The sequence below is a fragment of the Pipistrellus hanaki genome (assembly GCF_964339955.1).
Source record: "Pipistrellus hanaki genome assembly, chromosome: 3".
Taxonomy (NCBI): Eukaryota; Metazoa; Chordata; class Mammalia; order Chiroptera; family Vespertilionidae; genus Pipistrellus; species Pipistrellus hanaki.
Window position 1 is genome coordinate 142,839,568 of NC_140505.1, and position 25,643 is coordinate 142,865,210.

Here is a 25,643-nt window from a genome sequence, read left to right on the forward strand (position 1 = left end):
TTTTGAGTATTGTAATGTGGTAACATTGGAAATGAGATTCTACTCCCTCCCTAGAATTTACTGTTGTTACTTGGTGACCTCCTGGTTCATAGGTTGATGCTCAACCACTGAACATGTTATTTTTCTCCTGAAAACTCTCCAATGATTTTGCATCACCCTTTAAATAAAAGCCTCAGTTCTGATTAATACACATGAAGTGCCTCGCTGGACATCTTGCCCATAACTTCTGTTCTCCTGTCTTGCTCTGCCCCAACCACATCTGGCTTTCTTACAGCTCCTCAGATGCTGTGCACATACCCACCTCAGGGCCTTTGCATTTGTTATTACTCTTCTGGGGTAATAGTTGAGAGGAATTGGAGTAGAGGACAGCAAGGAAAAGGAACTTCAGTTTAGCAAGGGAAAGGTAATGAGATGAGACTGTACAGGTAAGCAAGTCCAGTTTGGAAGAGCCTTGGGAGCCCTTATGAGAACTGTCATGATTTCACTGAGAAGCTACAGAAGCATGTAAACCAAGCATGTCAAACTCAAAGGCTACGTAACATGGAAACAAGTTTATTTGGGCTAAAAAAACCAAAAGCTTCAATTTTCATAGAAATAATGCAGAATATAAAGGGCTGAAATAAATGAGTAATCATTAACATAAAATTGAACATTTTAATAAAAATTAATATTTTTTCTTGAACATTCCTAGTAACTTACCACACACTGAATGACTGCACAAATTAATAAGCATAATGCAAATAAACCTATTTTTCTTGTTCTCCAGAAACGAAATATTTCCTGTTGTGCGCACCAAACAAGTCAGTGCAAGACTAATGACATGGCAGTCAGCTGCTAAAATATTTGCTGTTAGTATTAGTGGAGAGAAATGGTGTGCCTGCTCGTAAGGCACGTAGGGAAATGAATGCAACACGATTATAGTAATCAGTCATTAGTGAACGTTGTAGTTCGTTACTAATAATCTATATATATAAAAAGCTAAGTGAGCCGAACCTGTTTGGCTCAGTGGATAGAGCGTCGGTCTGCAGACTGAAAGGTCCCAGGTTCGATTCCAGTCAAGGGCATGTACATTGGTTGCGGGCACATCCCCGGTAGGGGGTGTGCAAGAGGCAGCTGGTCGATGTTTCTCTCTCATCGATGTTTCTAGCTCTCTATCCCTCTCTCCTCTCTGTAAAAAATCAATAAAATATATTTTAAAAAATAAATAAATAAATAAAAAGCTAAGTGACCAGCTGATCAGCCAACCAGGTGCTGCTGAGCGACAGCAACTGTGCAGAGTGCCCTCTTGCACTCTAGGACCCCTCGGGGGATGTTGGACTTCCAGTTTTGGCCCGATCTCCACAGGCCTGGCCGAGGGACCCCACCTGCCAGAGGAACCCCATTCACTCTGCAGACGCCTTTTAAGCATTGGCGCCGCCCCAGGTGCAGCCGGCCTGGCAGCGACCACAGGAGGATGGCTCCAGGGTGTGTCCGGCCTGTCTCGCCCAGTCCTGCTCCACTGGCCACATTCTAATTAATTTCCTTTCAGTGTGCACAAATCCATGCACCGGGCCTCTAGTTATGTATAACAGGATATTGTAAAAATTAAATTACAAAATTTATATTAAAACGTTTCTTACATACGGTTACATTGGCTGAGCCACAAAAATATTCAGGTGGGCCGTGAGTTTGACATGCTTGATGTAAACAGAGCCAATGATATTTTAGATTTACAGTTTAGCGGTTACTTTGGCTGCAGATGGGAGGATAATGATGAAAAGTAGTTATCATTCCTAAGAAGGGTTGGAGCTCAGTGGACTGGCTATCTTCTGCTTTGCATATTCTTAGAGATGTAACTAATTCTCTAAAAGAAGAGGAAAGGGAGCAAATAAAAGACCTGCTGTGATTGCATCATCAGATCTAGACAAGGGCACCTTGGAACATGTTGGCCATTTTAGAAGAAAGGGCCTTCATCGAAGGTCTGGTCTGGAGGAGGAGGAGGAAGAGAATTTGTAAAGCCCTACACTTAAAGGGAGCTTAAAGGGAGAGGGACAGTAAAGCCTCTTACCGTTACATAGGACTAGTGTTCTGGTACTTAGAGGATTTCTCCAGTTAAAGTTACACACACACACACACACACACAAAAGAAAACAAACCAACAAATACCTGTGCTTATCTTTTACTATTGGGAAGAACTGGGGACTGGGGGATTGTGTGGCTTTGAAGCTTGGTGTGGTGATGGGGATGGAATGGGCAAGGCAGAAGAACCCCAAAGGTGGTCATTTTGGACCTGAAAAGAAGCTTTGAATACTGAAAGGGGGAGTTCTACTTTCTATATCAAAATTGTCAGATTTCCAGAACATATTACCCATGACTATTGTTGCAGGTTGCCATTCATCACCTTGCTATTAACGTGAAGAGTCAGTAATTTCAGAAATTTAATAAAAAAGCCTGGTACTAATGATGCCACAGGTGATGTTTTCAATTAGCAGCGTTTTAATGAGGTTTGTGGGCTGGTTAGAGCTAATCCTGTAATGCAGGAAAAAACTGGGAAAGCAGGCCTATATCTGGCAAATCCCCTGAGTAGGACTTGGTGATTCAGAAGTCTCTGATTAAACATTTAATATCTTAAAAATTCTCTTGAAGTTATCTGACATTGGTCAGATTCTTTTCCACTTCAAAAATAAGTAAGACTTGTAGACATTTGAAATGAGAAGTTTTTCGTGACTTTCTCACCTAAAATAAAAATTAAAAACGCATTGCTTATAGAAGTAAATTAGTGACAAATAGTTCAGCAGGGTAGAAATGAGGGAGGTTCAAAAACTTGGAGGGAAAACAAATTAGCTTCATATTTTTGGGAAAAGCTTCTGGTCTCTCTTAAACTGCTGAAGAAATAGAATGGTTTAAACCTAAAAGCACCTACTTAAAGTACTTAAAGAATATTAAGACCATATTGAGACCTGGAAAATAGTTCCAGGAACAGTAGAGTCAGACCTTGGTTCTCAAATGTCTCCCATCTCAAACAATTCAATTCTCGACCCAAGTTGTCACGGAGAAATGTCTTGGTGGTCAACAGAATCTCTGTTCTGGACCCTGATACAAGGAGTCAGGAGTCTCGTGGGCGACAAAGGAGAGAACGCACGAGTATGAGTCAGTTTACTGCTGAGCCTCGGTTCTCAAACTGAATTCATCCTGGAAGGCTGTTCGAGAAGCGATTTGCTTGAAAATGGAATCATTTTCCCTCCCATTAGAAATTATGTAAATTTAATTAATCTGTTCCAGACCCCCAAATGACGACCTGTTTTAACCTTCTTTGTATACTACAGCACATGTCTAACGTACTATTGAATAAATAAACACTTTAAAAACGAAAGGACATAAAATAAAAGTGAAAATTTAACAAAAAGGAAATGAAATGTACAGTAAGAAATAAAAATTTACATACATCCTAGAACTTACCTTTTTTAAAAAAAATATATTTTATTGATTTTTTACAGAGAGGAAGAGAGAGTTAGAAACATCAATGAGAGAGAATCATCAATCAGCCGCCTCTTGCCCACCCCCTATTGGGGATGTGCCCTCAACCAAGGTACATGCCCTTGACCAGAATCGAACCCGGGACCCTTCAGTCCGCAGGCGGACACTCTATCCACTGAGCCAAACCGGTTTCAGCTAGAACTTACCTTTCATGTTGAGAGCTACTGATGAGTGAACATCGAGAGGAGCGATGGAGGGATATCATTGTTGGGGAGACCCTTCCGTAAAAACCATCAGGCAGCTGTTCTGGATTCGGTCTCTTTGCCTCTCTGCTCCACTGGAACTTGCTTCAGGCTCCCTGGGCCTCTGCCTCACTAAAAAACTGTCCAATGCTGTTTGTTTTTGCCTGTGTTCTAACAGTTGCCTGAAGGAAAACACTTACACTGTCACTGAACAAGTTTATTGCAAGGTTTGTTACTTCTTTGTCATGGTGATAGTTTTCAAATATTCACCGCACAGTCTCCTGCGCCGTTAACACCAGATTTAGCAGCAAACTGACTCATACTCCAGCATTCTCTCCTTTGTCTGTCATCCGAGAGGCTCGTGACTCTTCATATAGGCATCAGCACGAAAGGATTGGTAGGTCCAGACCAAAGTTTTGTTTGACAACTGAGGCAGTTTTCTGTGGTCGAGAACTGAATTGTTGAGATAGGAGACATTGGAGAGCCACGTGTAAGTAAAGCGGTTCTGTGCTTTGTTGTTTATTTTTTCTTAAGTGCTATACAGTGGCTTTTGGAATGTACCCTTTTGTGTTTCCTGTGTGTGTGAGTGAGCGATTTAATATCTTCCTTTACATATTCACCACTACTATTGAGTTTTGTCGTAAAGAATTCTATAGAAACATTGGAACGGGGGCCTGTTCCTGTATTCAGTCGTCGGCAAACCGTGGCTCTCGAGCCACATGCGGCTCGCGAGCCGCAGTTTGCCGCTCCGTTGACTAATGAGTTTGCTGACCACTGCTCTATCTTACTACTTAACAAACCACCCCTAAGATGCAGTGGCTTGAAACAATAATTTGACTTCTCATGAATCCCTGGATTGATGGTGCAGATTTGCTTTATGTTGGACAATCAAGATGGCTCTCTCACATGTACAATAAATACCTCAGGCAACTTCTATTCCACTTACTACGAGCTGCTTCATACATCATTTTAGAAGAGTGTATTCTGAGATCATAGTTCTTTAGAATCACTTTGCCCAAATAGATAAGATATAAACTTCCTAAGAATTGAAAACCTTTTTCTGTCTTGGCTTCAATTAATATAATTTTTAGCCTTGGCCACCGGGTGGCTCAGTTGATTGGAATGTTCTCTTGTACACCAAACATTGTGGGTTCAATTCCCAGTCAGGGCACAAACCTAGGGTGGGGGTTCAATCCCCAGTTAGGGTGTGTTCAATAGGTGCCCAAGTCGATAATACATTCATTCTTTCTCTCTCTCACTCTCCCTCCCGCCTTCCCTCCTCTCCTCCCTTCCCCCCCACCCCCACTAAACATATCCTTGGGTGAGAATTTTTTTAAAATTTTAAAAGTATGATTTTTAGGAATCATCTGTTAGAAAATACTATACTGATAAGTCTTTTGGATTTGGCATATACAAGGTTTAGCATGCCCAGGTCTTATCTGTGCCTTGTTTTGTCATGGCAAATACACAAAAGTAGAAATGAAATTTTAAAGATATAAACAGGATCAGAAGCCAGTTGGCCTAGCCCATATACCGACTTTTGTAGTTATCAATTGGTTGCTGCCTTCTGTAGCAGATGCTATGACATATACTTTGGACTATAATAGCGGTGAACTAGTGTATTTCCTGTATATTAGAGAATACTATATACCTCTTAGTATTTTCTAATAATTTAGAGGATCCCTAGGTATATCCCAACACAGCTTTTAAGACCTTAACATGCTCAAAACATATAGGTCCTTTTTATTTTTAAATTTAATTAATTAATTTTAAAGATATCTTTATTAGAAAGGAAGAGAGTGAAAGGAAGAGAGAGACAGGAACATCAATGATGAGAGGAAATAATTGATCAGCTGCCTCTTGCATGCCCTTACTTGGGATCAAGCCTCTGACCTGGGCATGTGGTCTGGCTTGGAATCAAACTGTGACCTCCTGGCTTATAGGTTGGCTGGGCTATTTTTATTTTTTTTTTTTTTTGAGAGAATTTTTATTAAAGCTGGGGACAGTGAAATAAGAAAGGGCTTAGTATAGAAGAAGCAACAGGAGAGAGACTAGGTGAGGCTGATTTGGCTCCCTAGAAATGTTATGGGAAAGACATGAGCCAAGTCAGGGCTGCTTTGGCTCACTGGGAAGTCAGAAGAAAGGAAGCCTTGGAGAAAGGTTCAGGGGGTTAGCCTGGGACCAGCTGCCACTGCCCATTGCTCCCCTGGTTGGCGGTGACCCTTAGAGCTTCAGAGATGCATGCCTGAGAGGGAAGAAAGGTGTGCGCATGCTCTCAAGAGGGAGCGTGCCCCATTGATTTGGAGAACACTTTAAAGAGGCCTACTCTTCAACCCTGAACTGGGAATTGAATATCTTTATAGAGTGTATCTAACAAGACTTCTTTGCTTCAGACAAACATCCTGCACACCTCACACTGGGGATTGAGCCCGCATCCCAGGCGTGTGACCGGGAGTCGAACTGTGACCTCCTGGTTCAGAGGCTTATGCTCAACCACTCAGCCATGCCAGCTGGGCCACACGGTGTTTTTCATGAAAGCTGATCTCAGCATTTTTGGCAACCATATCACACTGTTTGTCTCATTGAAATCGATTTTTTTTAAAGCCCTAGTCTTTCTTACATATATTGGATCACTCTGCTGTTTTTAGTTTTAAGTCTATGGCTTAATATTTATCTTTATTAAATCTTATTTAGATTTAGCCTCCTGTTCCAGCCAATTAGAATTCTTTTAAAAGTTTATTCTATCATATAGGATATTTGCTTTCCCATACCAGATTCCTGTGATTTGCATATTTGATCATCATCCTTTTTAGTGTCCTTATCAAGTCATTTATTTGTTTGAAATGTTGCAGGGGATGATTTTCTTTGGGGTCTTGAGGAATACTGCTATACCTCCTAGATTTATCTGCACTCTTTAGATACAGTTGTATAGTTATCTGTAAAGCCACTTAACTGTAGCAAAATTCATATTTTTCACCTTGAACAGAGATATCAAGAGAGACTTTGTTTTATATATTGCTAAAAACCAGAAATATTTATCTTTCCAGCATTCCCCAGTTAAATTATATGAAAAGGGAATATGAGTTTGTTTGCTTATGGCTCCTAGTAATCCCTGATGCCCTGCCTAAATATTCAAACTATTATTTTAACAATCTCTTTTAGTCTTTCCCAGATTTCATGTCAGACCACTCTGGTTAAGGTATGGAGACTATACTTGACTCATTTAAAAAATTACTACTACTACAGAAAAGATAGGAGATGTTCTTCTGTCTCTGCCTCATATTATCTAGTAATATACTATTTACATCAAAGAGCAGACCCGTGCCTCTCTTAGCTTTTTAAAAAAGTATATATTTATTAATTTTTTTTACAGAGAGGAAGGGAAAGGATTAGAGAGTTAGAAACATCGATGAGAGAGAAACATCGATTCAGCTGCCTCCTGCACACTCCTCACTGGGGATGTGCCCTCAACCAAGGTACATGCCCTTGACCGGAATCGAACCTGGGATCCTTCAGTCTGTAGGACGACACTATCCACTGAGCCAAACCGGTTAGGGCTCTCTTAACCATTTTTGCAAGTCTTAGCACACTGTGGGTTTCAGCCCACGCTTGCTTCTTATTTATGTCAGTACCACTTAAAAAAAAAAAAGTTTCTTTCCTTTGTATGTATTTTTATTGTACACCTCCTTCTAATTCTGAGTTGAGTGCTGAGTTTTTTGTCTAGTCTTTCTAGACACCTCCGATCATCTTCCCCCGCCATCTCAGATAATGTGAAATGGGCAGAGTCTCATTTTTGAGAACTCAATTTTCTTGTGTTCCATTTTAGAACCTCACATCCATGGGCTTGGGTCATGTCTTCACTGTTTGAAGCCTATTCTTTAAAAAACTAGAAATGACATCCGCTGTATTTATTCCCTGTCCTTCCTGTCTGTTTGGCTATGTTGCTCTCTTTTGAGGCTCCCACCACTTTCTCTTTTCTGATCAGCTTCTTTTTCTTGGTCAAATTAGATTCAGAATATAATTCTTCTTATTTCTTAGTCTTCTGGGTGGTAGAATAATTAGCAAGCCAATTTTAAAAATTATATGTGCTGCTTTTTAGTTTAATGAGATTTTTTATTAGATGTTCAGCTAGCAGAAATCTTTTATCATTTTGTGACAGCATGCTCTTAGCCAAGAAAGTAAGATAATTTCACCATTACTCAGTAGTCAGGCCATCTCACTGTCTTCATATTAAAACTTGAAGGGCCATCTCTCTTTGCCACAAATCCAAGGAAATCAGTTATTTTCTCTCCTCTTTAAAGATGTTATGACCAGTTTTTTGTTTGTTTTTTAAATGTCTTGTCCAGCATTCGTTGGTGTTCTTTTTAACAATATTTTTTTTATTAATTCATGGGAAAGAAAGAAACATTGATTTGTTATCCCACTTATTTATGCATTCATTGGTTGATTCTTTTATGTGCCCTGATCAGGGATCAAAATAACAATGTTGGCATATCCAGACAATGCTCTAACCAACTCAGCTCCCTAGCCAGGGCCTTTATGACCAGTTATTTACTGGATTTTTTTTTTTTAAGCTGACCTCAGAATAGAATGTAGTATCTTTAATTCTTGCCCTTTTATACTATAACTCATATAGAGATACTAGGGGCTCAGTGCACAAATTCGTGCACCTTGGAAGGAACTATGTGGCAGCGCCAGCAGTGGGTGTGAGTCCGGGAGGCACCGCGGTATGTGGGAGCAAAGAATTTTCAGTAACCACCAGAGGCTCACCCTGATGATAGCAACCAGCACCCTGCCTTGGTCTGGTGCCCCTGCTCACCTGCTCCACCATCCTGCTGCAGCCGATGCCCACCATGTTCAGTGCACACCCCCTGGTGGTTAGCACATGTCATAGCAACTGGTCGTTCTGCCATTTGGTCTGTTTACATATTAGCCTTTTATTATATAGGATTGGCATGTTTTCAAATATTTTCATCATTGTGAAATGAAGGTTATAAAATAGAGAGTTGGGAGCTCATGATATCTTACTGTCCCAGTTAGTTTCTAATTTCCTTAAATGCTATGGACACTTGTCTGTTTGCCTCTCTTACTCAAGATAGAGCTCGTCCAACCTCTCCCTTTCTGTGCTGTAGGATCTTTTTAGAAGAGAGCATTCCACAGCTGGTAGGCCTGAGGGAGAAAATTAAACCATAGTTGAGAATTAGTAGAGACTACTCAGAAAAGGGTAATTTATATCAGAAGCAATTTATATTCTTCAGGGAATCCAAGTTAATACAGGGAAGATCACTCTTAATAATGCTTTCTGCTATGCCTCTACTCCCAGGTATGGATTTCCACTTGCCGATGCATATCTTAAAAATATACAGTACTTAGTCCTTGTTGGTGTGGCTCAGTTGGTTGAATGTTGTCTTATACACCAAAAGGTGGGGAGTTCATTTGATTCCTGGTCAGGGTACATACCCAGGTTGTGGGTTTATTGCATGATCAATGCTTCCCTCTCACATAGATATTTTTCTCTCACTCTTTATCTCCATCCCTCCCATCCCCTCTCCTTTCTTCTCACTAAAAATTAATTTTTAAAAAATTAAAAATATATATATTCAATTTATCTTTTTAACAGTAATATTTCTGTATCCTTATCCTTGATTAGAGGTACTATGAAATATTGAGAATTTCAAAATGATTACAGTGTATTAGGGCTGAGTATTTGAGACAATGCAAATAAACAAAAATATAAATCATACCAACAAATATCTATCTATATATATATAAAAGGCTAATATGCAAAGTTTCCCCTCAGGAGTTCGAACATGAGACTGGGAGTTCCATCAATCACTTGCTATAACATGCACTGACCACCAGAATAAAGGAAGGCCCCCATCAGCCCTGATCATCAGCCAGGCCTAGGGGTGATCATAAATTTTGAGCATCAAGCCTCTATTTTACTAATAAGCACATAAAAAAATTATTTCTTCAAATTGCATATGTTTCACTGAATTAATTAAATACACAAAGGAATCAGAGAATATAATAAAGTCCCAAATTATACATTGGTAGCAACTACTTAGAGTCTACCAGAGTGGGTTTTACTAATCTGTACTCAACTTACCTCTGAGAAAGAGGAGACTTCTGTGTATTTCCAAAATTGTAATCGTTGAATTTGTTGTTGTGGTGGTATAAGCAGGGACCTAGAACTGTAGTTACTGGTGCCCTTTAGCCTCCACCTATAGGAATGTGGAATTGAAGGATGCTTTTGTTCCCACAGCAGAGTAAAAGAAATTCAGTGTGCCAAGAACATGAGTAATTCAGATATATTTGAGGTTTTTAGATCTTAAATCCTCTCTTGAGAAAATAGTTTTATGTATTGAGTTTGGCTGTACTAATTTGGGTTAATTTTAAGGGTAACTTTAGAATAAATTTTAGAATTCCAGCTTCAAATAATGTCTCTGCTTAGTCATGAGGGGTTAGGTGTAATGCCACATTATATTGAGAAGTCTAGGAGCTGTTGCCATACGTATATTAACCTTGCTAGGCACTGACATTTGAGAAGGAAGAAAAACACTCTACATTCCTAAACGCTGAGATGTTGCTGTGTTGCAAGATCTTATTTTCCTTAGTTCCTAGTAATCTTCACTCACCCTTCCTTTCAAGGAATCATCAAATGTGATCTACTTAAGGATGTATAGCACCCTGACCCGGGATTTCAGTTGGTTAGCTCAGTTGGTTAGAGCATTGTCCTGAAACCCCAAGGTTGTGAGTTTGATTCCTGGTCAGGGCACATGCAAGAATCAGCCAAAGGATGCATAAATAAGTGGAGCAACAAATCTCTCTGCCTCTTTCTCTCTCCATCTCCCACTCTCCCTTCCCCTCCCCCTCCATCACCTCAAATCAATAATTAAAAAAAAAAAATGTATGGCAACAAACTCTCCCAAAGACTAACAGCTTTAAAAAAAAAAAAACATACATATATATATATATATATATATATATATATATATATATATATATATATATTATTGATTCTTATAGAGAGGAAGGAAGAGGGTTAGAAAGTTAGAAACATCGATGAGAGAGAGACATCAGCTGCCTCCTGCACACCTCCCACTGGGGATGTGCCCGCAACCAAGGTACATGCCCTTGACCAGAATTGAACCCGGGACCTTTCAGTCTGCAGGGCGATGCTCTATCCACTGAGCCAAACCAGTTTCGGCAAGACTAACATATTTTATTGCTCTGTAATAAAAGGAATATGTGCGTGTCGGTCCCCCACCCCACCCCACCCCTTTCTGCTCTCCCTTTCTGTAACTATCTAATAACTGAGAGTGCTACTAAGTGACCAACAGGTGAGTAGCGTATACCAAGTATATGCTGGACAAAGGGATGGTTCATGTCCTAGTGGGACAGAACAGGACAGTGTGAGATTTCATCACACTTCTCAGAATGGTTTGCAACTTAAAATTTAGGAATTGGTTATTTCTGAAATTTACCATTTAGTACAGGGGTCCTCAAACTTTTTAAAGTGGGGGCCAGATCACGGTCCCTCAGAGAACTGGAGGGCCGGACTATATGAACTACTAATTCCTACTGTAACACCTCGGCTGCGCTCACTGCCCAAAAAACCTGGCGGACCGGATCAGACTCCTCTGCGGGCCGCATGTGGCCCGTGGGCCGTAGTTTGAAGACCCCTGATTAGTATTTTCAGGCTGCATGTAACAGAAACTGTGGATAAAGGGGGACTACACAATAAAGACACGGAAGTGCATTTCAGAGAACAAATATATTACTGAACGTTCTAAATTGTGATTTTAGAACTCTACATACGATTTCCACCCTTTTAGAAACACCTCTGTTCCCTAGAAACATGGTCTTCGGGCATTTATGTGGTTTTAACAGTGAATATCGGTCATTGCTCACCTTGTGGTCAGGGGGATATCACAGCTGGTAATCTGAACTGAATAGTTGGGAAGAAACTCCAGAAAAGTGAGTAATATTTATGGTTTGCCATAGCAACTTGCAGTTAAATTGCTTCCACAATAAATCTGCTCTTGCACCTTTGTCAGATGTTAACAAAAGTCATTTATTTGTTTTATTTCAGTGATGTCCTTGCCTTGCCCATTTTTAAGCAAGAAGAGTCAAGTTTGCCTGCTGATAATGAGAATAAAATCCTACCTTTTCAGTATGTGCTTTGTGCTGCCACCTCTCCAGCAGTGAAACTCCACGACGAAACCCTGACATATCTCAATCAAGGTGAGATGCTTCCTTGTTTGTTAGTATTACTGCAGACCTGCTGAATTCATGATATTAATTAGGTACACTTTACGAGAAAAGTGCACCTTTCAGCCCAGCTGGTGTTGCTCAGTGATTGAGCGTCGACCCATGAACCAGGAGGTCAAGGTTCGGTTCCCTGTCAGGTTACATGCCTGGAGTTTCAGGCTCAATTCCAAGTGGGGGTTGAGAGGAGGCTAATTGGTATTTGTATCTCTCTCTGCCTCTCCCTTCATCTCTCTGAAATCAATATAAACTTTTTTTTTTTTTAAGTGCATCTTTCTAGTGTGGACTGTCAAAATCCAAGGCTGCTGAAGCCGGTTTGGCTCAGTGGTAGAGCATCGATCTGTGGACTGAAAGGTCCCAGGTTCGATTCTGGGCAAGGGCATGTACATTGGTTGCGGGCACATCCCCAGTAGGGGGTGTGCAAGAGGCAGCTGGTCGATGTTTCTCTCTCATTGATGTTTCTAGCTCTCTATCTCTCTCCCTTCCTCTCTGTAAAAAATCAATAAAATATTTTTTTTTTAAATCCAAGGCTTACTTTAAATATTTGAGTTTTAATAACATATGAGATATATATTAATAGCTTCTTTTATCTGCATGCCCATTTTTAGTTTCCATCTCCCTCTTTTTTCTAATCTATGTTCTCTGAACATCCTTACTGGTTACTATTTGAGAAGAATTACCCCACTCAGCATTATTGTTTATCAGTTGTATGGCCTTGGACAAGTTGCATAAACAATTTTTTTTTCTTTATTGACTCAAGTATTACATATGTGCCCTTATCCACTCCCAACCCCCCCAGCCTCGCTCATTCCCTCACCCCGCTAGTGTCTTTGTCCATTGGTTAGGCTTATATGTGTGCATACAAGTCCTTTGGTTGATCTCTCCCCTTTCCCCCCATTTTCCCCCACCTTCCCTCTGAGGTTTTAAAGTCTGGTCTGTATTCTGTTCTTATGCCAATATCAGACAGTTTTGAGAACAGTGGCTTTGTAATATAGCTGGATATCTGGTATTGAGATCCCTCCTACTTTGTTCTTCTTTCTCAGGATTGCTGCAACTATTCTGGGTCTTTTTAAAAAAAATATATTTTATTGATATTTTACAGAGAGGAAGGGAGAGAGAGAGAGAGTTAGAAACGTCGATGAGAGAGAAACATCGACCAGCTGCCTCTTGCACACCCCCTATCAGGGATGTGCCCACAACCAAGGTACATGCCCTTGACCGGAGTCAAACCCAGGACCTTTCAGTCCGCAGATCGACGCTCTACCACTGAGCCAAACTGGTTTCGGCTATTCTGGGTCTTTTTTTTTATAACAGATGAATTTTTAGAGAGGTGAGGAGAAGAGAGGGGAGGGGATGGGTACCATTGGTATTTTAATGGGGAGTGCATTGAATCTATAGATTGCTTTGGGTAGTATGGACATTTTAATGATGTTGATTTTACCAATCCATGAACACAGTATATTCTTCCATCTGTTTATGTCTTCCTCTATCTCTTTTTTTCAGTGTCCTGTAGTTTTCTGAGTACAGGTCTTTTACCTCCTTAGTTAAGTTTATTTCTATGTATCTTAATTTTTTTTGGTGCAATGGTAAATGTGATTGTTTTTTAAATTTCTCTTTCTGTAAGTTCACTATTTGTATGTAAAAATGTATTAAATTTCTGGGCATTAATTTTGTATACTGATACATTGCCGAATTCATTTATTAAGTCTAATAATTTTTTATGGAGTCTTTAGGGTTTCTATGTACAATATCATGTCATATGCGAATAATGACAGTTTTACTTTTTTCCAACTGGATACCTTTTATTTCTTCTTCTTGTCTAATTGTTATGGCTAGCACTTGTAGTACTATGTCAAACAGGAGTGGTGAAAGTGGATATCCCTGTCTCGTTCCTGTTCTTAGGTGAAATGGTTTTAGTTTTTGCCCTTTGAGTATGATGTTGGCTGTAGGTTTGTCATATAAGGCTTTATTATGTTGAGGCATGCTTCTTCTATTCCCATTTTGCTGAGGGTTTTATCAAGAAAGGATGTTGGATTTTGTCAAATGCTTTTCTGCATCAATTGATATGACTATGTTTGCATAAATTCTATGTTTTAGTTTCCTTATCTGTAAAAATGGGATTGATAATAACTTAGAGAGAGTTGTGTAAATTAAATGATACAATGTATGAAAACATTTAGCACTGTGCCTATCCTATCCTATCTAATAAAAGTAATATGCAAATTGACCATCATTCCAACACACAAGATGGCTGCCCCCATGTGGTCAAAGATGGTTGCCTCCATGTGGACACAGATGGCCACCACAAGATGGCCAGCAGGGGAGGGCAGTTGGGAGGGACCAGGCCTGCAAGGGAGGGCAGTTGGGAGCGATCAAGCCTGCAGGGGAGGGCAGTTAGAGGTGACCAGGCTGACAGAGGAGAGAAGTTGGGGGCGACCAGGCCTGCAGGGGAGGGCAATTAGGGGCAATCAGGTTGACTGGAGTAGTTTGGCATCAAATCAGTCTGTCAGGGGAGTGGTTAGGGGGTTATCAGCCTGGCAGGCAGAAGCAGTTAGAAGCAATCAGGAAGGCAAGCATGTAAAAAGTTGGGAGCCAGCAGTCCTGGATTGTGAGAGGGATGTCCGACTGCCCGTTTAGGCCCAATTCTACCTGCCAGTCGGACATCCCTTGAGGGATCCCAGATTGGAGAGGGTGCAGGCTGGGCTGAGGGACACACACACCCCCAGCCTTGTGCACGAATTTCATGCACCAGGCCTCTAGTAGTAAAGAATTGTATCATTGCTGACATGTACACATAAGGAACTGTTTAACATTGAAATTGGAACTTAAGAGAACTGTTGGCCCAAGATGAAACTCACTGCAGACTGATTCATTTGCCTCCCAGCATGACCAATGTTGCTTGTCTCATTTTCGGTTCTTATAAGTGTATTTCTAGTAGCACATGATCTCACTCATCTAGGGGAAATAATGAACAACATAAACTGATGAACAAAAACAGACCTAGAGACAGGGAAGCATCGATTAGACTGTCAGACCTCAGAGGGAAGGGAGGGGAGAGTGGGGGAAAGGGAGAGAGATCAACCAAAGGACTTGTGCGCATGCATATAAGCGTAACCAGTGGTCACGGACGACAGGGGGTGGGGGCATACATAGGGAAGGGTTTGGGATGGGAATGGGGGGATGAGGACAAATATGTGATACCTTAATCAATAAAGAAATTTTAAAAAAAGAAAAAAAAGATTTGTAGTTGTTGTTACTAATACTAATAATATATTCTTATATATTCAAGCAACTGAATTTTATTCCTTTTTTTTTTTTTTTTTTTTTTTTTTGTCTTTAAGGCAATTTATGAAAGTTCCTGCATTTAACAACTACCTGTCATATATCCATACACAGGATATTTGGGGGGATACAAACTTTCATATGGTTCTGTCTATACTCTCTCAAGATAGACAGGTTGTTACTAAGTTTTACTCTATCCTTAAGTGATTGGAAACCCTTCTTTTTCTATAGTGTGTCTGGCACTTCTAGATGATGCTGGCAATAATGCGACAATGATGATGACAGCTTACATTTGTAGATTCATTAAGTGCCAGGCCTTGTTTTACATGCTTCATATGTATTAAGGCATTTAATCCTATCAATAGCCCTGTGAGAAGAATTACTGAATGTTCCCGTTTTGAGGCTGAGGCAACTGAGGCAAAGATTAAGAAATTTGAAAAGGGCACACAATGGAAGAACAGGGTTTATAAACCCAGGAAATAGCATGGCTTCCAGCTACATTAAACTGAGGAAAGGGACCAGGGCTTATGTATGTTCCTATCCCACACAGAATCTAACATTACTTTCAAAGCTCCAAAAATGCTGCTAAAAATGCCCTTTCCTAGAAGTGGGGGTGTGGAGAAAGAGGAATCTTGAATCGTTCAGTAATCCCAAACATGATCTGTCTGAGAGGAATATTCCTGGGGTATTGAAGGGCGGTAGTGCATACATTTGTGTGTGGGCCATTTTCTAGCCGCTTCAAGGCTAGAGCTTATTCTAGACCCTTGGATCTGACTTTGGGCCCCTCAGTTTACCTGCAGACAAATGAATCAGTCTGCAGTGAGTTTCATCTTGGGCCAACAGTTCTCTTGGGCCAAGCACGCCACAGCCTATGGTGCATGGGAGTAAGGGGTTTCTCATCTCAGACCTCTTACACACACAGGCTCCAGCTCCCTCTTGGGTGCCCAGGTCCACCGAGCACCCACTTCTTCCCTGAGCCTCCTGCCTCAGTCTGGACGCCTGGATGTTTCTGACAGTTTTCCCCATCCCCAGGACTCAAGTCCTTCAGCCCATCCAACAAAGTGCGGTAGCCCCATACAGTAGATTCTTCAGAGAACACTGCTCTCCTAAAACTCAACTTGCTGCTGCCACCGTGAACCAGAGGGAAACTTGCCTCACAACTAAGTTTGTTCTGTCTGAATTTTGCAAAGTTAATTACGATGACTGTAATACGTAGTTACTTTTTCTCCCAGGACAGTCTTATGAAATCCGCATGCTAGACAACAGGAAACTTGGAGAACTTCCAGAAATTAACGGCAAGTTGGTGAAGGTAAAAGAAAATGAAAAACATTCTTTTTATTGACTCTTTGTAATATTATTTTGCTTCCATAAAAGGCTTGCTGATATCTTACCTGCTACAGTTTGCTGGCAGAATGTGGGGTCCAAGTGAGCCCCTCTATTCACATGGGTTTTTCAGAGCTGCAGGAGCAGAAGGCTTACCACCCCATGTCAGGAGAGTTTCGTGATAAGTAACATCCTTGAGAGGAGTTCCCCTGTCTCTTTGGATACTTTGTCTTTTTCCAAGAAAACAGAAGCTAGTTGACGAATAGCGGTTTTCTAGACGGATGGTAATGAATTCACAGTACAGTTGGGACAGAGGAGTTTGGGCAGCAGCTGTGAAAGATGATAAGAAGGATATTAATAGGCACCTCCAAAAAGGAGGAGTAATAAAAGTAAAGTGGATGGAAATAGCTGCTACCTGCTCTGTGATTACAGTGTATCTGGCGGGCTAGCAAGCAAGGGCCTTGGTGCATTTTTGATATACATCTGAAGTGCCAAGCCGAATATTACATGATTGCAGTAGGGGCATGTAGAAATGCTACTGATTTGAGTCCTTTATGCTTAGTTACTATCAGAACTGATTATGGCACTGGTTCATTGTAAAGATTATATCTGAGCAATTATAAAGTTTACCTTGAATTAGAGCTTGGTATGGTGTGGGTCTTAGAGTGAAATAAGTCTTAAGAAAAACAATTTTAGCTTGTATCTAAAAACCAACTGGGGGTGACTTCTGCAATGTTTTGTTTGTCAGCATTATTTTAAAGGAATCCTATTATCATTTGATTTTGTTGCTTCCTTTTAGAGTATATTCCGTGTAGTGTTCCATGACAGACGGTTACAATACACTGAACACCAGCAGCTGGAGGGCTGGAGGTGGAACCGACCTGGAGATAGAATTCTTGACATTGGTGAGTTAAGAGAATCTGTTCCCAGGAAACACCTGTAATCTATGGCCTGAGAATTGGTGTTCTTGAGTTTACTTTGATTCAAAATGCTTCAGGGGCTCAATTAGCGTGTACTTGGAAGTGGTTATTAAGTATAAAAACTTACTAGTATGATGATACCAAAATTTAGAAAGTGGAGACACTTCAGTTCCAGAACAATCATTCATTACTTCAGGTGGTTTTTTTGTTGTTTTCATTTCTTTTTAATTTAGTTGTGGTAAAATATACATAACATAAAATTTTAATTATTTTTAATACATAAAATTATCCAGTATTTATTTTTTTGTGATTGGCTTATTACACTTAGCATAATCATCAAGGTTAATTTATGTAGTAGGATGTGTCAGAATTTCCTTCCTTTTTATGATTGTACTTGAGGCCCAGTGCACTAAATTCATGCAAGAATAGGCCTTCCTTCCCACGGCTGCGGCACTAACTGCCCTCTGTCCACTGGCAGGCACCCGGGACCCCGGCTTTCCTTCAGGGCTTTGTCCAGAAGGTCATCAGGCCTAATTAGCATATTACACTTTTATTGCTATAGATAATTTTTCATTGTATATAGATAGCACATTTTGTTTATTCGTTCACCCCTCAGTGGATGCTTGGGTTGATTCTACCTTTTGCCTATTGTGAATGAATAATGCTTCTGTGAACCTGGGTGTGCAAATACTTATTTCATTCTCTGCTTTCAGTTCTTTTGGGTGTATACTCAGAAGTGGAATTGCTCTATTATATGATAATTCTATTTAAAAGTTTTTGAGTAACCACCCTACTGTTTTCCACAGAGGCTATACATTTTACATTCCTATCAGAATTACACAAGGGTTCTAATTATCTCCTTACCTACACTGACCTTCTATTTTTTTAATATTAGCTATTCCAATAGATATGAAGTGGTATCTTATTGTGATTTTGATTTATATTTCTCTAATGATTAGTGGTGTTTTCATGTACATTTGTATATCTTTGGAGAAATGTGTATTTAAATCCTTTGCCCATTTAAAAAAAATTTTTTTTTTTTCTAAAGTTTTACATATGTCTCCTTTTTCCCCAATTGACACCCCCCACCCCACCCCTTCACCACCACTAGCCATTCCCACCCTGGACACCTTTGCCCATTTTTGAGTCTGGTGGTTTTGTTGTGGAGTTGTAGGAGTTCTGTATATATTCTGAATGTTAAACCCACATCAGATATATGAGTTACAGTATTTTCTCCCATTCTGTGTAGGTTGTCTTTTCACTGTTGATAGTGTCCTTTGATGGACAAAAGTTTTAAATTTTAATATAGTCCACTATATCTTTGTGTGTGTGTGTGTGTGTGTGTGTGTGTGTGTTTCTGTGCTTTTGGTGTTATATCTAAGAAATCATTGGAAAATCCAGTATCATGAAATTTTTCTAAGAGTTTTAGGTTTAGGTGTAGATATTTCTTTTTAAGGAAGGAAATTCTTGTTTTTAAGAGAGAAAAAGAAACATCAACTTATTGTTTCACTTATTTATACTTCATTGATTGCTTTCCTGTATGTGTCCTGACTAGAGATCGAACTCTCAACTTGGGTATTTCGGGATGATGCTCTAACCAACTGCCCTCCCGGACAGGGCAGTGTAGATCGATTTTTTAAGTTAGTTTTCGTATATGGTGTAAAGTAAGAGACCACTTTCATTCCTTACATGTGGATTCCAGTTTTTCCAACGCCATTTGTTGATATCCTTTACCATTGAATGGCCTTATCACCCTTGTCTAAAATCATTTTTCCATATATATGAAGGTTTGTTTCTGAACTCTCTGTTCTGTCCCATTTGTCCATATATTCATCTTTATGCCTATACCACACCAGTTTTTTGTTTTGTTTTGTTTTGTTTAAAATATATTTTATTGATTTTTTACAGAGAGGAAGGGAGATAGATAGATAGAAACGTCGATGAGAGAGAAACATCAACCAGCTGCCTCTTGCACACCCCCTACCGGGGATGTGCCCGCAGCCAAGGTACATGCCCTTGACCAGAATCGAACCTGGGACCCTTCAGTCCGCAGGCTGAAGCTCTATCCACTGAGCCAAACCAGCTTCGGCCACACCAGTTTTTTGTTTGTTTGTTTAATCCTCACCCAAGGATACTTTTTCCACTGATTTTTAGAGAATAAAAGAAAGGCAGAGAGACATAGAGAGAGGGAAACATTAATGTGAAGAGACACATCTCTTGGTTGCCTCTTGCATGCGCCCCAACCAGGACTGGGGATGGAGCCCGCAATCTAGGAATGTGCCCTTGACCAGAATCAAACCCAGGACTCTTTCATCTGCTGCAGTGCTCTCTCCACTGAGTCAAACTGTCTAGGGCTCACACCATTTTTAATAATTGTAACTTCATAGTAAGTCTTTTTTTTTTTTTTCCTTTTTCTTTAATTTTTATAGGGATAGAGGAAAGGAGAGAGAAACATTGATTTGTTGTTCCATTTATTTATGCATTTATTGGTTGATTCCTGTAGGTGCCCTGACCGGGGATCAAACCTGCAGTCTTTGTGTATTGGGACGATGCTCTAACCAACTGAGCTACCCGGCCAGAGCATGTAGGAAGTTTTGAAATAAAAAAGTATGAGACCTCCAATTTTGTTACTTTTCAAGATTGTTTTGGCTATTTCAGGTCTGATATTTTGTTTTGAGTAGTGTATAAAAGGGCCAGGTTTTTGCCCTAGCTGGTTTAGCTCAGTGGATAGAGCGTCAGCCTGCGGACTGAAGGGTCCCAGGTTCGATTCCAGCCAAGGGCACATGCCTGGGTTGCGGGCTCCATCCCCGGTGAGGGGTATGCAGGAGGCAGCCAGTCAATGATTCTCTGTCATCATTGATGTTTCTATCTCTCTCTCCCTCTCCCTTCCTCTCTAAAATCAATAAAATATATATATTAAAAAAAAGGGGGGGGGCAGGTTTTGCCTCTAAATTCCTCTAAGTTCTTTTATTTTACTAATACCTGAGAGCTAGATTAGTACTTTGTCTTACCTTAAGTAAGAGGCCTAGGATTAGAATATATGTCTCTTGGTTTGCAGTTCAAGTTTTTCTACAGAGTAGAATTTGTTTTTCTTAAACCATAGCACAAAAGGGAAAGATCTTTACAAATATGCACAGGCTCTCTTCACAAACGTACTTTGAATCCCAGCATCTGTGTCTTTGATCTCTTATTAGTTACTATCTCCTATTGGTAAACAGTTAAATCTGAGTACTGCTATGTTTGCTTGAGAAAGCACTGGTTCTCATACAGATATCCTGTAATAAAATTGGCTGTAGGATGAATCCAACACAACCAACACTGTGGAGTGGGATCCACTTAACGCTTTCTTGTTTAAATCATTGATACTAAAACAGTATAGTTAGAGCACAGTTATAATAATGTCAGCTTGGCCTTATCTCTTAGTTTGAATAATAACAGAAGTCAGGGAATGGTATTTGAGTTTGTGCTATATGGAATGGAATGCAAAGTTCTACTAAAGCCCATTCATTTTTGCTTCTCTCTTGAGTATAAGATGTGCCACTCTGCTATAGGATTATTTGATGACTTTCCCACTTCTATCTGTGATACAGTACTTTATTATTCAGACACTCTACTTTATCCTTCTATAGCAATACTCTTAGTGTACTTCAAGCAGTAACACTAATCTAAAAACTAAGTGAAGCAGATTATGTTACAATTTTCATGACACTAGAGCTAGTGTGTAGACTAAATTTATTTTTAAGTAGAATTAAACTTTTTAAAGTAGAGAAAAGATACTCAGAAGCAGAGCGTTTAGATAAACGTTAGCTCTATTCAGACCTCTTTCACTGGCAAAAAGAGGTTTACATAAAAATCTTGGTAACTAAAGGCCAACAATACCTGTATAAGAATCAGTGCTTTCTTACTTAAACCCAGTAGCACTCAGAATTGTTCAATGAATACCATTTGTTTCTCAGATGTCCCAATGTCCGTGGGTATAATCGATCCCAGGGCTAATCCAAACCAACTGAACACCGTGGAGTTCCTGTGGGACCCTGCAAAGAGGACGTCTGTGTTTATTCAGGTAAGGCATTGCAAAGGGGGTTCCAGTTATGGAGAGCAGCTCTTTCTCCAAATTTGTTTCTTAAAGAATAAAGCATGTTGAGTTGGTAATCTTTACAGGGCTCCAGTATGACTCTCAAGTGCAGACTCCCCAACATGTTCCTGAAAGCAATGAGCAGTTTCTTAATTGCTCTTCTGATTTCCCCAATTTATGTATTGTTCCTCCCCAAAATGCTTACATAATTCAAGGTAGGTCAAAAAGTAGGTTTAAAGCTGTTCCTTTGGAAAATAATACGACAATTAATAAATAAGAATACACTTTGTGTTTTGCATACTCACAACTGTAAGCCTACTTTTGCCCCACCCTGTGTTTTATTCTGGATGTACCATAACTTATCTAATGATTATTTAACATTGAGATTATCCTAATTTTTCACTATTATCCATAAGGTTATTTTGAACATCTTTATATGTAAAACTTGATTTGCACATATGATTATCACCTTTGGATAGATTCCTTGAAAATTCTTATTTGTCATTATGATAGCTAATAGTTTAAGTGGTTCCCATGTTAACACTTTGTATGCATAATTTTATCTAAAGATTTTCAACAATAATCCTGTGGAGTAGGACTAGTCCTTGACACTTAGGGAAGTTAATAACTTACCCAGGCTAGTATTTGTTTGGTCAGAGTTCTACTGTTGAGATTCACCTAGGTCTTAGACTTTATGCAGAAGCCAGGCAAACCGTTTTCCTCCTATTGTCAGCTTTCATATATACTGTTTTCCCAACATACTAGTAGGTGGTGCCTCCACTTGCTAAAATCTTATCTAAAAGTCCAGGAAACTTTTACTAAAAGAAATCATTTCTCTTTTATGTTAACTCTATATTCTCTGAAGCAGTTAATTAATTTGATTCCTCACAGTAGCTTTTGTTAGCATTAGATCTATTGTTGTTGTTGTTGTTAATCCTCACCCAAGGATATTTTCCATTGATTTTTAGGGAGAGTGGGAGAGAGAGGGAAGACAGAAAGAAACATTGATGTGAGAGAAACACATCGATTGGTTGCCTCCTGCAGGGGCCCTGACCAGGGCCCGACAGGGAGGAGCCTGCAATCAAGGTGTGCGCCCTTGACCGGAATTGAACACGGGGCCCTTTGGTCAGCAGGCCAACACTCTATCCACTGAGCCAAACTGGCTAGGGCAACATTAGATCTATTTTGTTTGCATTTGTAAATCATTTAAGTTTTCCTTATTTCCATCATTAGAATACCAGGTGTACCAGTTAATAATGCAGATATTGTAATAAAAGAAAACATGATAATTTCAAGAGAAACATCAAAAGTGCTTTGATATTCAAAGTAATGTCTATCGCTAGCTACATATTTCCCCCATCTTTCAGGTAATTTGTGGATACCGTCCACATTATACTGGCACAGCAGGTATAAGTTCTTCAAGATAAAAAGAGTAAAAGTTGTTTTTGTAGTTGTTCACAATGCTTTTGAAAAGTTTTGCTATTATTGTAGTAGTTGCTCAAAAATGTTGTTGACTGGTTTGTCTGGCTAGCAGTACTGAAACCTGGACATTGTCTTCTCTTCAGGTGCACTGTATTAGCACAGAGTTCACCATGAGGAAGCATGGCGGGGAAAAAGGAGTGCCCTTCCGAGTACAAATCGATACCTTCAAGGAGAATGAGAACGGGGACTATACGGAGCACCTGCACTCAGCCAGCTGCCAGATCAAAGTCTTCAAGGTGCCTGGCATCGTGGCCCGGGAGCTAGTCCTTGCCTCGTCTTTCAGTTGTAACATTCAGTCACCAAGTCAAAAAGCCAGCTTGTTGGGGTTTTTTTGTGTTTGTGTTGTTGGTTGTTGTTTTTTCAAATATAAAACTATGAAAACGCATGGTTTTTCATTGAATGCTCTTAAAGTCTGTTAAAGTGATAAGTTCTTTTAAAAACTCACAAAAATTATGAAAAGTTGACAGTTTTGCTTATATTTATACTTGATCTTCTTTCCTTATTTTGGTCTTTATCACGTGGATAAATATGTTCTCATTTAAAAAGATTCATTAATACAAAGGTATTCCGAGCACAACACTCTTGTTCCCCATTATCACTCTTACCCTGACTCTCCAACCTCTCCCCACAGGTCCCCACTGTTTTAATTTGGTGTGCATATATCCTTCCCTTACCTTCTGTGCTTTTACATACACATGTTCATATGTATACACATATTTTCTTTTCTTTCAAACATAAAAGGGATTATATGGTATGAACTGTTTGAGGCTTGCTTTTTTTCAGTTAACTGTGTGCTTTTGAGATCTTTCCATGTCCATAGTTATAAATCTCCTATTCTTTTTTAACTTCCTCAAACATTTACATTTCCTATTTTCAGATTTATATGCAATGATGCATTTTGTCTTTATGTCATTAGAATATATCTTTGTTTTATTTGTGACTGTTTACATTTTTAGAAATAATACTGTTGGGTTGAGGGTGAGTTTAAAACAAAGTATTTCTCATTTCAGCCCAAAGGTGCAGACAGAAAGCAAAAAACAGATAGAGAGAAGATGGAGAAACGAACACCTCATGAAAAGGAAAAATATCAACCTTCCTATGAGACCACTATACTTACAGAGGTAAAAGGATTTCTTTTGGTGACAATTTTAATCAATACTTTTTACTCTTTTAAAAAAAATATTTCTTTATTGATTTCAGACAGGAAGAGAGAAGGAGAGAAAGATAGAAACATCAATGATGAGAGAGGATCATTGATCGGCTGCCTCCTGCACATCCCCCACTGGGGATTGAGCTGCAAACCAGGCATGTGCCCTTAGCCAGAATCGAACCTGAGACTCTTAAGTCTGTAGGCTGACACTCAATCCACTGAGCCAAGCCAGCTAGGGCAATGCTTTTTACTCAAGAAAAAAAATCCAATCAATTACATATATCAAATCATTATCTTGTGATTTACCTAAAGTAATATAATGTTATATCTCGGTTTTTAAAAATTGTTTTCCACTTGTTCGAATTTTATTTGGCCTCTTAATTATGGGGGGCTCTGTAGAATTAAAATGTGCTTTTGCTAATCAAGATGTGCCATTGAAGTAAACGTGTTTTGGTGGAACACTAGGGTCAATTATACTTTTTAGTATCTAAGCTTTCCTTTGTTGTAGTGTTCTCCATGGCCCGAAATCACATATGTCAATAACTCCCCGTCCCCTGGCTTCAACAGTTCGCACAGCAGTTTTTCCCTTGGGGAAGGGTAAGTCTGGGAAATGAAATTGACTCGTGTTTGTCCTAAATGTGTATTTTTTATTATCTTTCTATAGACAAGATCTTTCTAAATCAATCAGTACTTCTATTTGGTCTGGCTTTGATGGACTTACATAGTAACTGAGGTTTGGATTACCTTCAAAGACACGGAAGATATTTTGTTTTTTAACACTGTCTGTGTCTTTGTAAGGCCTTGTCTCATAGAGGAGAGTGCACTGGAGTAGATTAGACTTTGTTGCTATGGCAAGCTCAAATTGTTTCAGACAGTTTTGATCATCAGCCAGAGTGTTGCTGGTAAGAGACCGAAAGAGTTTTATATACTCCTTTCTCTTCTTTTTTCCTCCCATTAGGAAATCACTTTTATGGTGGATTTTTAGTGAGTCAGGGACTGATTTTCTGGGCTTTTCACTTCTCCCTAGAACTGCTTTTTTTTATTATTTCACTTCCTGATCATACTCTCACCAGAGATTGGTCATCGGAATTGAAACACAGTTGTACAAACATTAATATCTTTTTTGTTACTTATTAATAATGATCCTAACACCTAATTATCATGAATTGTTGCTAATCAGGGGAAGAAGGTTGAACATGGTAGCTAAAGAGTGTCTTTTCACCCTATTAGCACATATTCCACCTGGGCCATATTGAAATTTCAAATAAGCTATGAAATTTGTGATTATATTGCTTGGTTGTAATGTTTGTTTTTAATTTCTTTAGGCTTTGTGTTCAACCTATTTCTGAAATATTTAATTCAGGTGGTTTAAATATTCAACATGTATCAGTTAAGAATAAAAATAGGTAGGTGTTGTAGAAAGAATAGTGAACTAGGGCCTT

The 25,643-nt window shown here is 39.5% G+C and overlaps 1 protein-coding gene across 2 annotated transcripts in view; it reads left to right on the forward strand.

Annotated features, from left to right (window-relative positions):
• The window catches only part of TFCP2 (transcription factor CP2), a 42,948-nt gene that overhangs the window by 5,974 nt on the left and 11,331 nt on the right, over positions 1–25,643 (forward strand). For both annotated transcript variants that reach the window (XM_084877457.1, XM_084877458.1), the window contains exons 2-8: positions 11,794–11,945; positions 16,484–16,560; positions 17,374–17,479; positions 21,451–21,557; positions 23,135–23,287; positions 24,062–24,172; positions 24,710–24,798. In XM_084877457.1, coding sequence (XP_084733583.1) covers positions 11,794–11,945; positions 16,484–16,560; positions 17,374–17,479; positions 21,451–21,557; positions 23,135–23,287; positions 24,062–24,172; positions 24,710–24,798 — 795 coding nt within the window. The remainder of the gene's footprint in view (positions 1–11,793; positions 11,946–16,483; positions 16,561–17,373; positions 17,480–21,450; positions 21,558–23,134; positions 23,288–24,061; positions 24,173–24,709; positions 24,799–25,643) is intronic.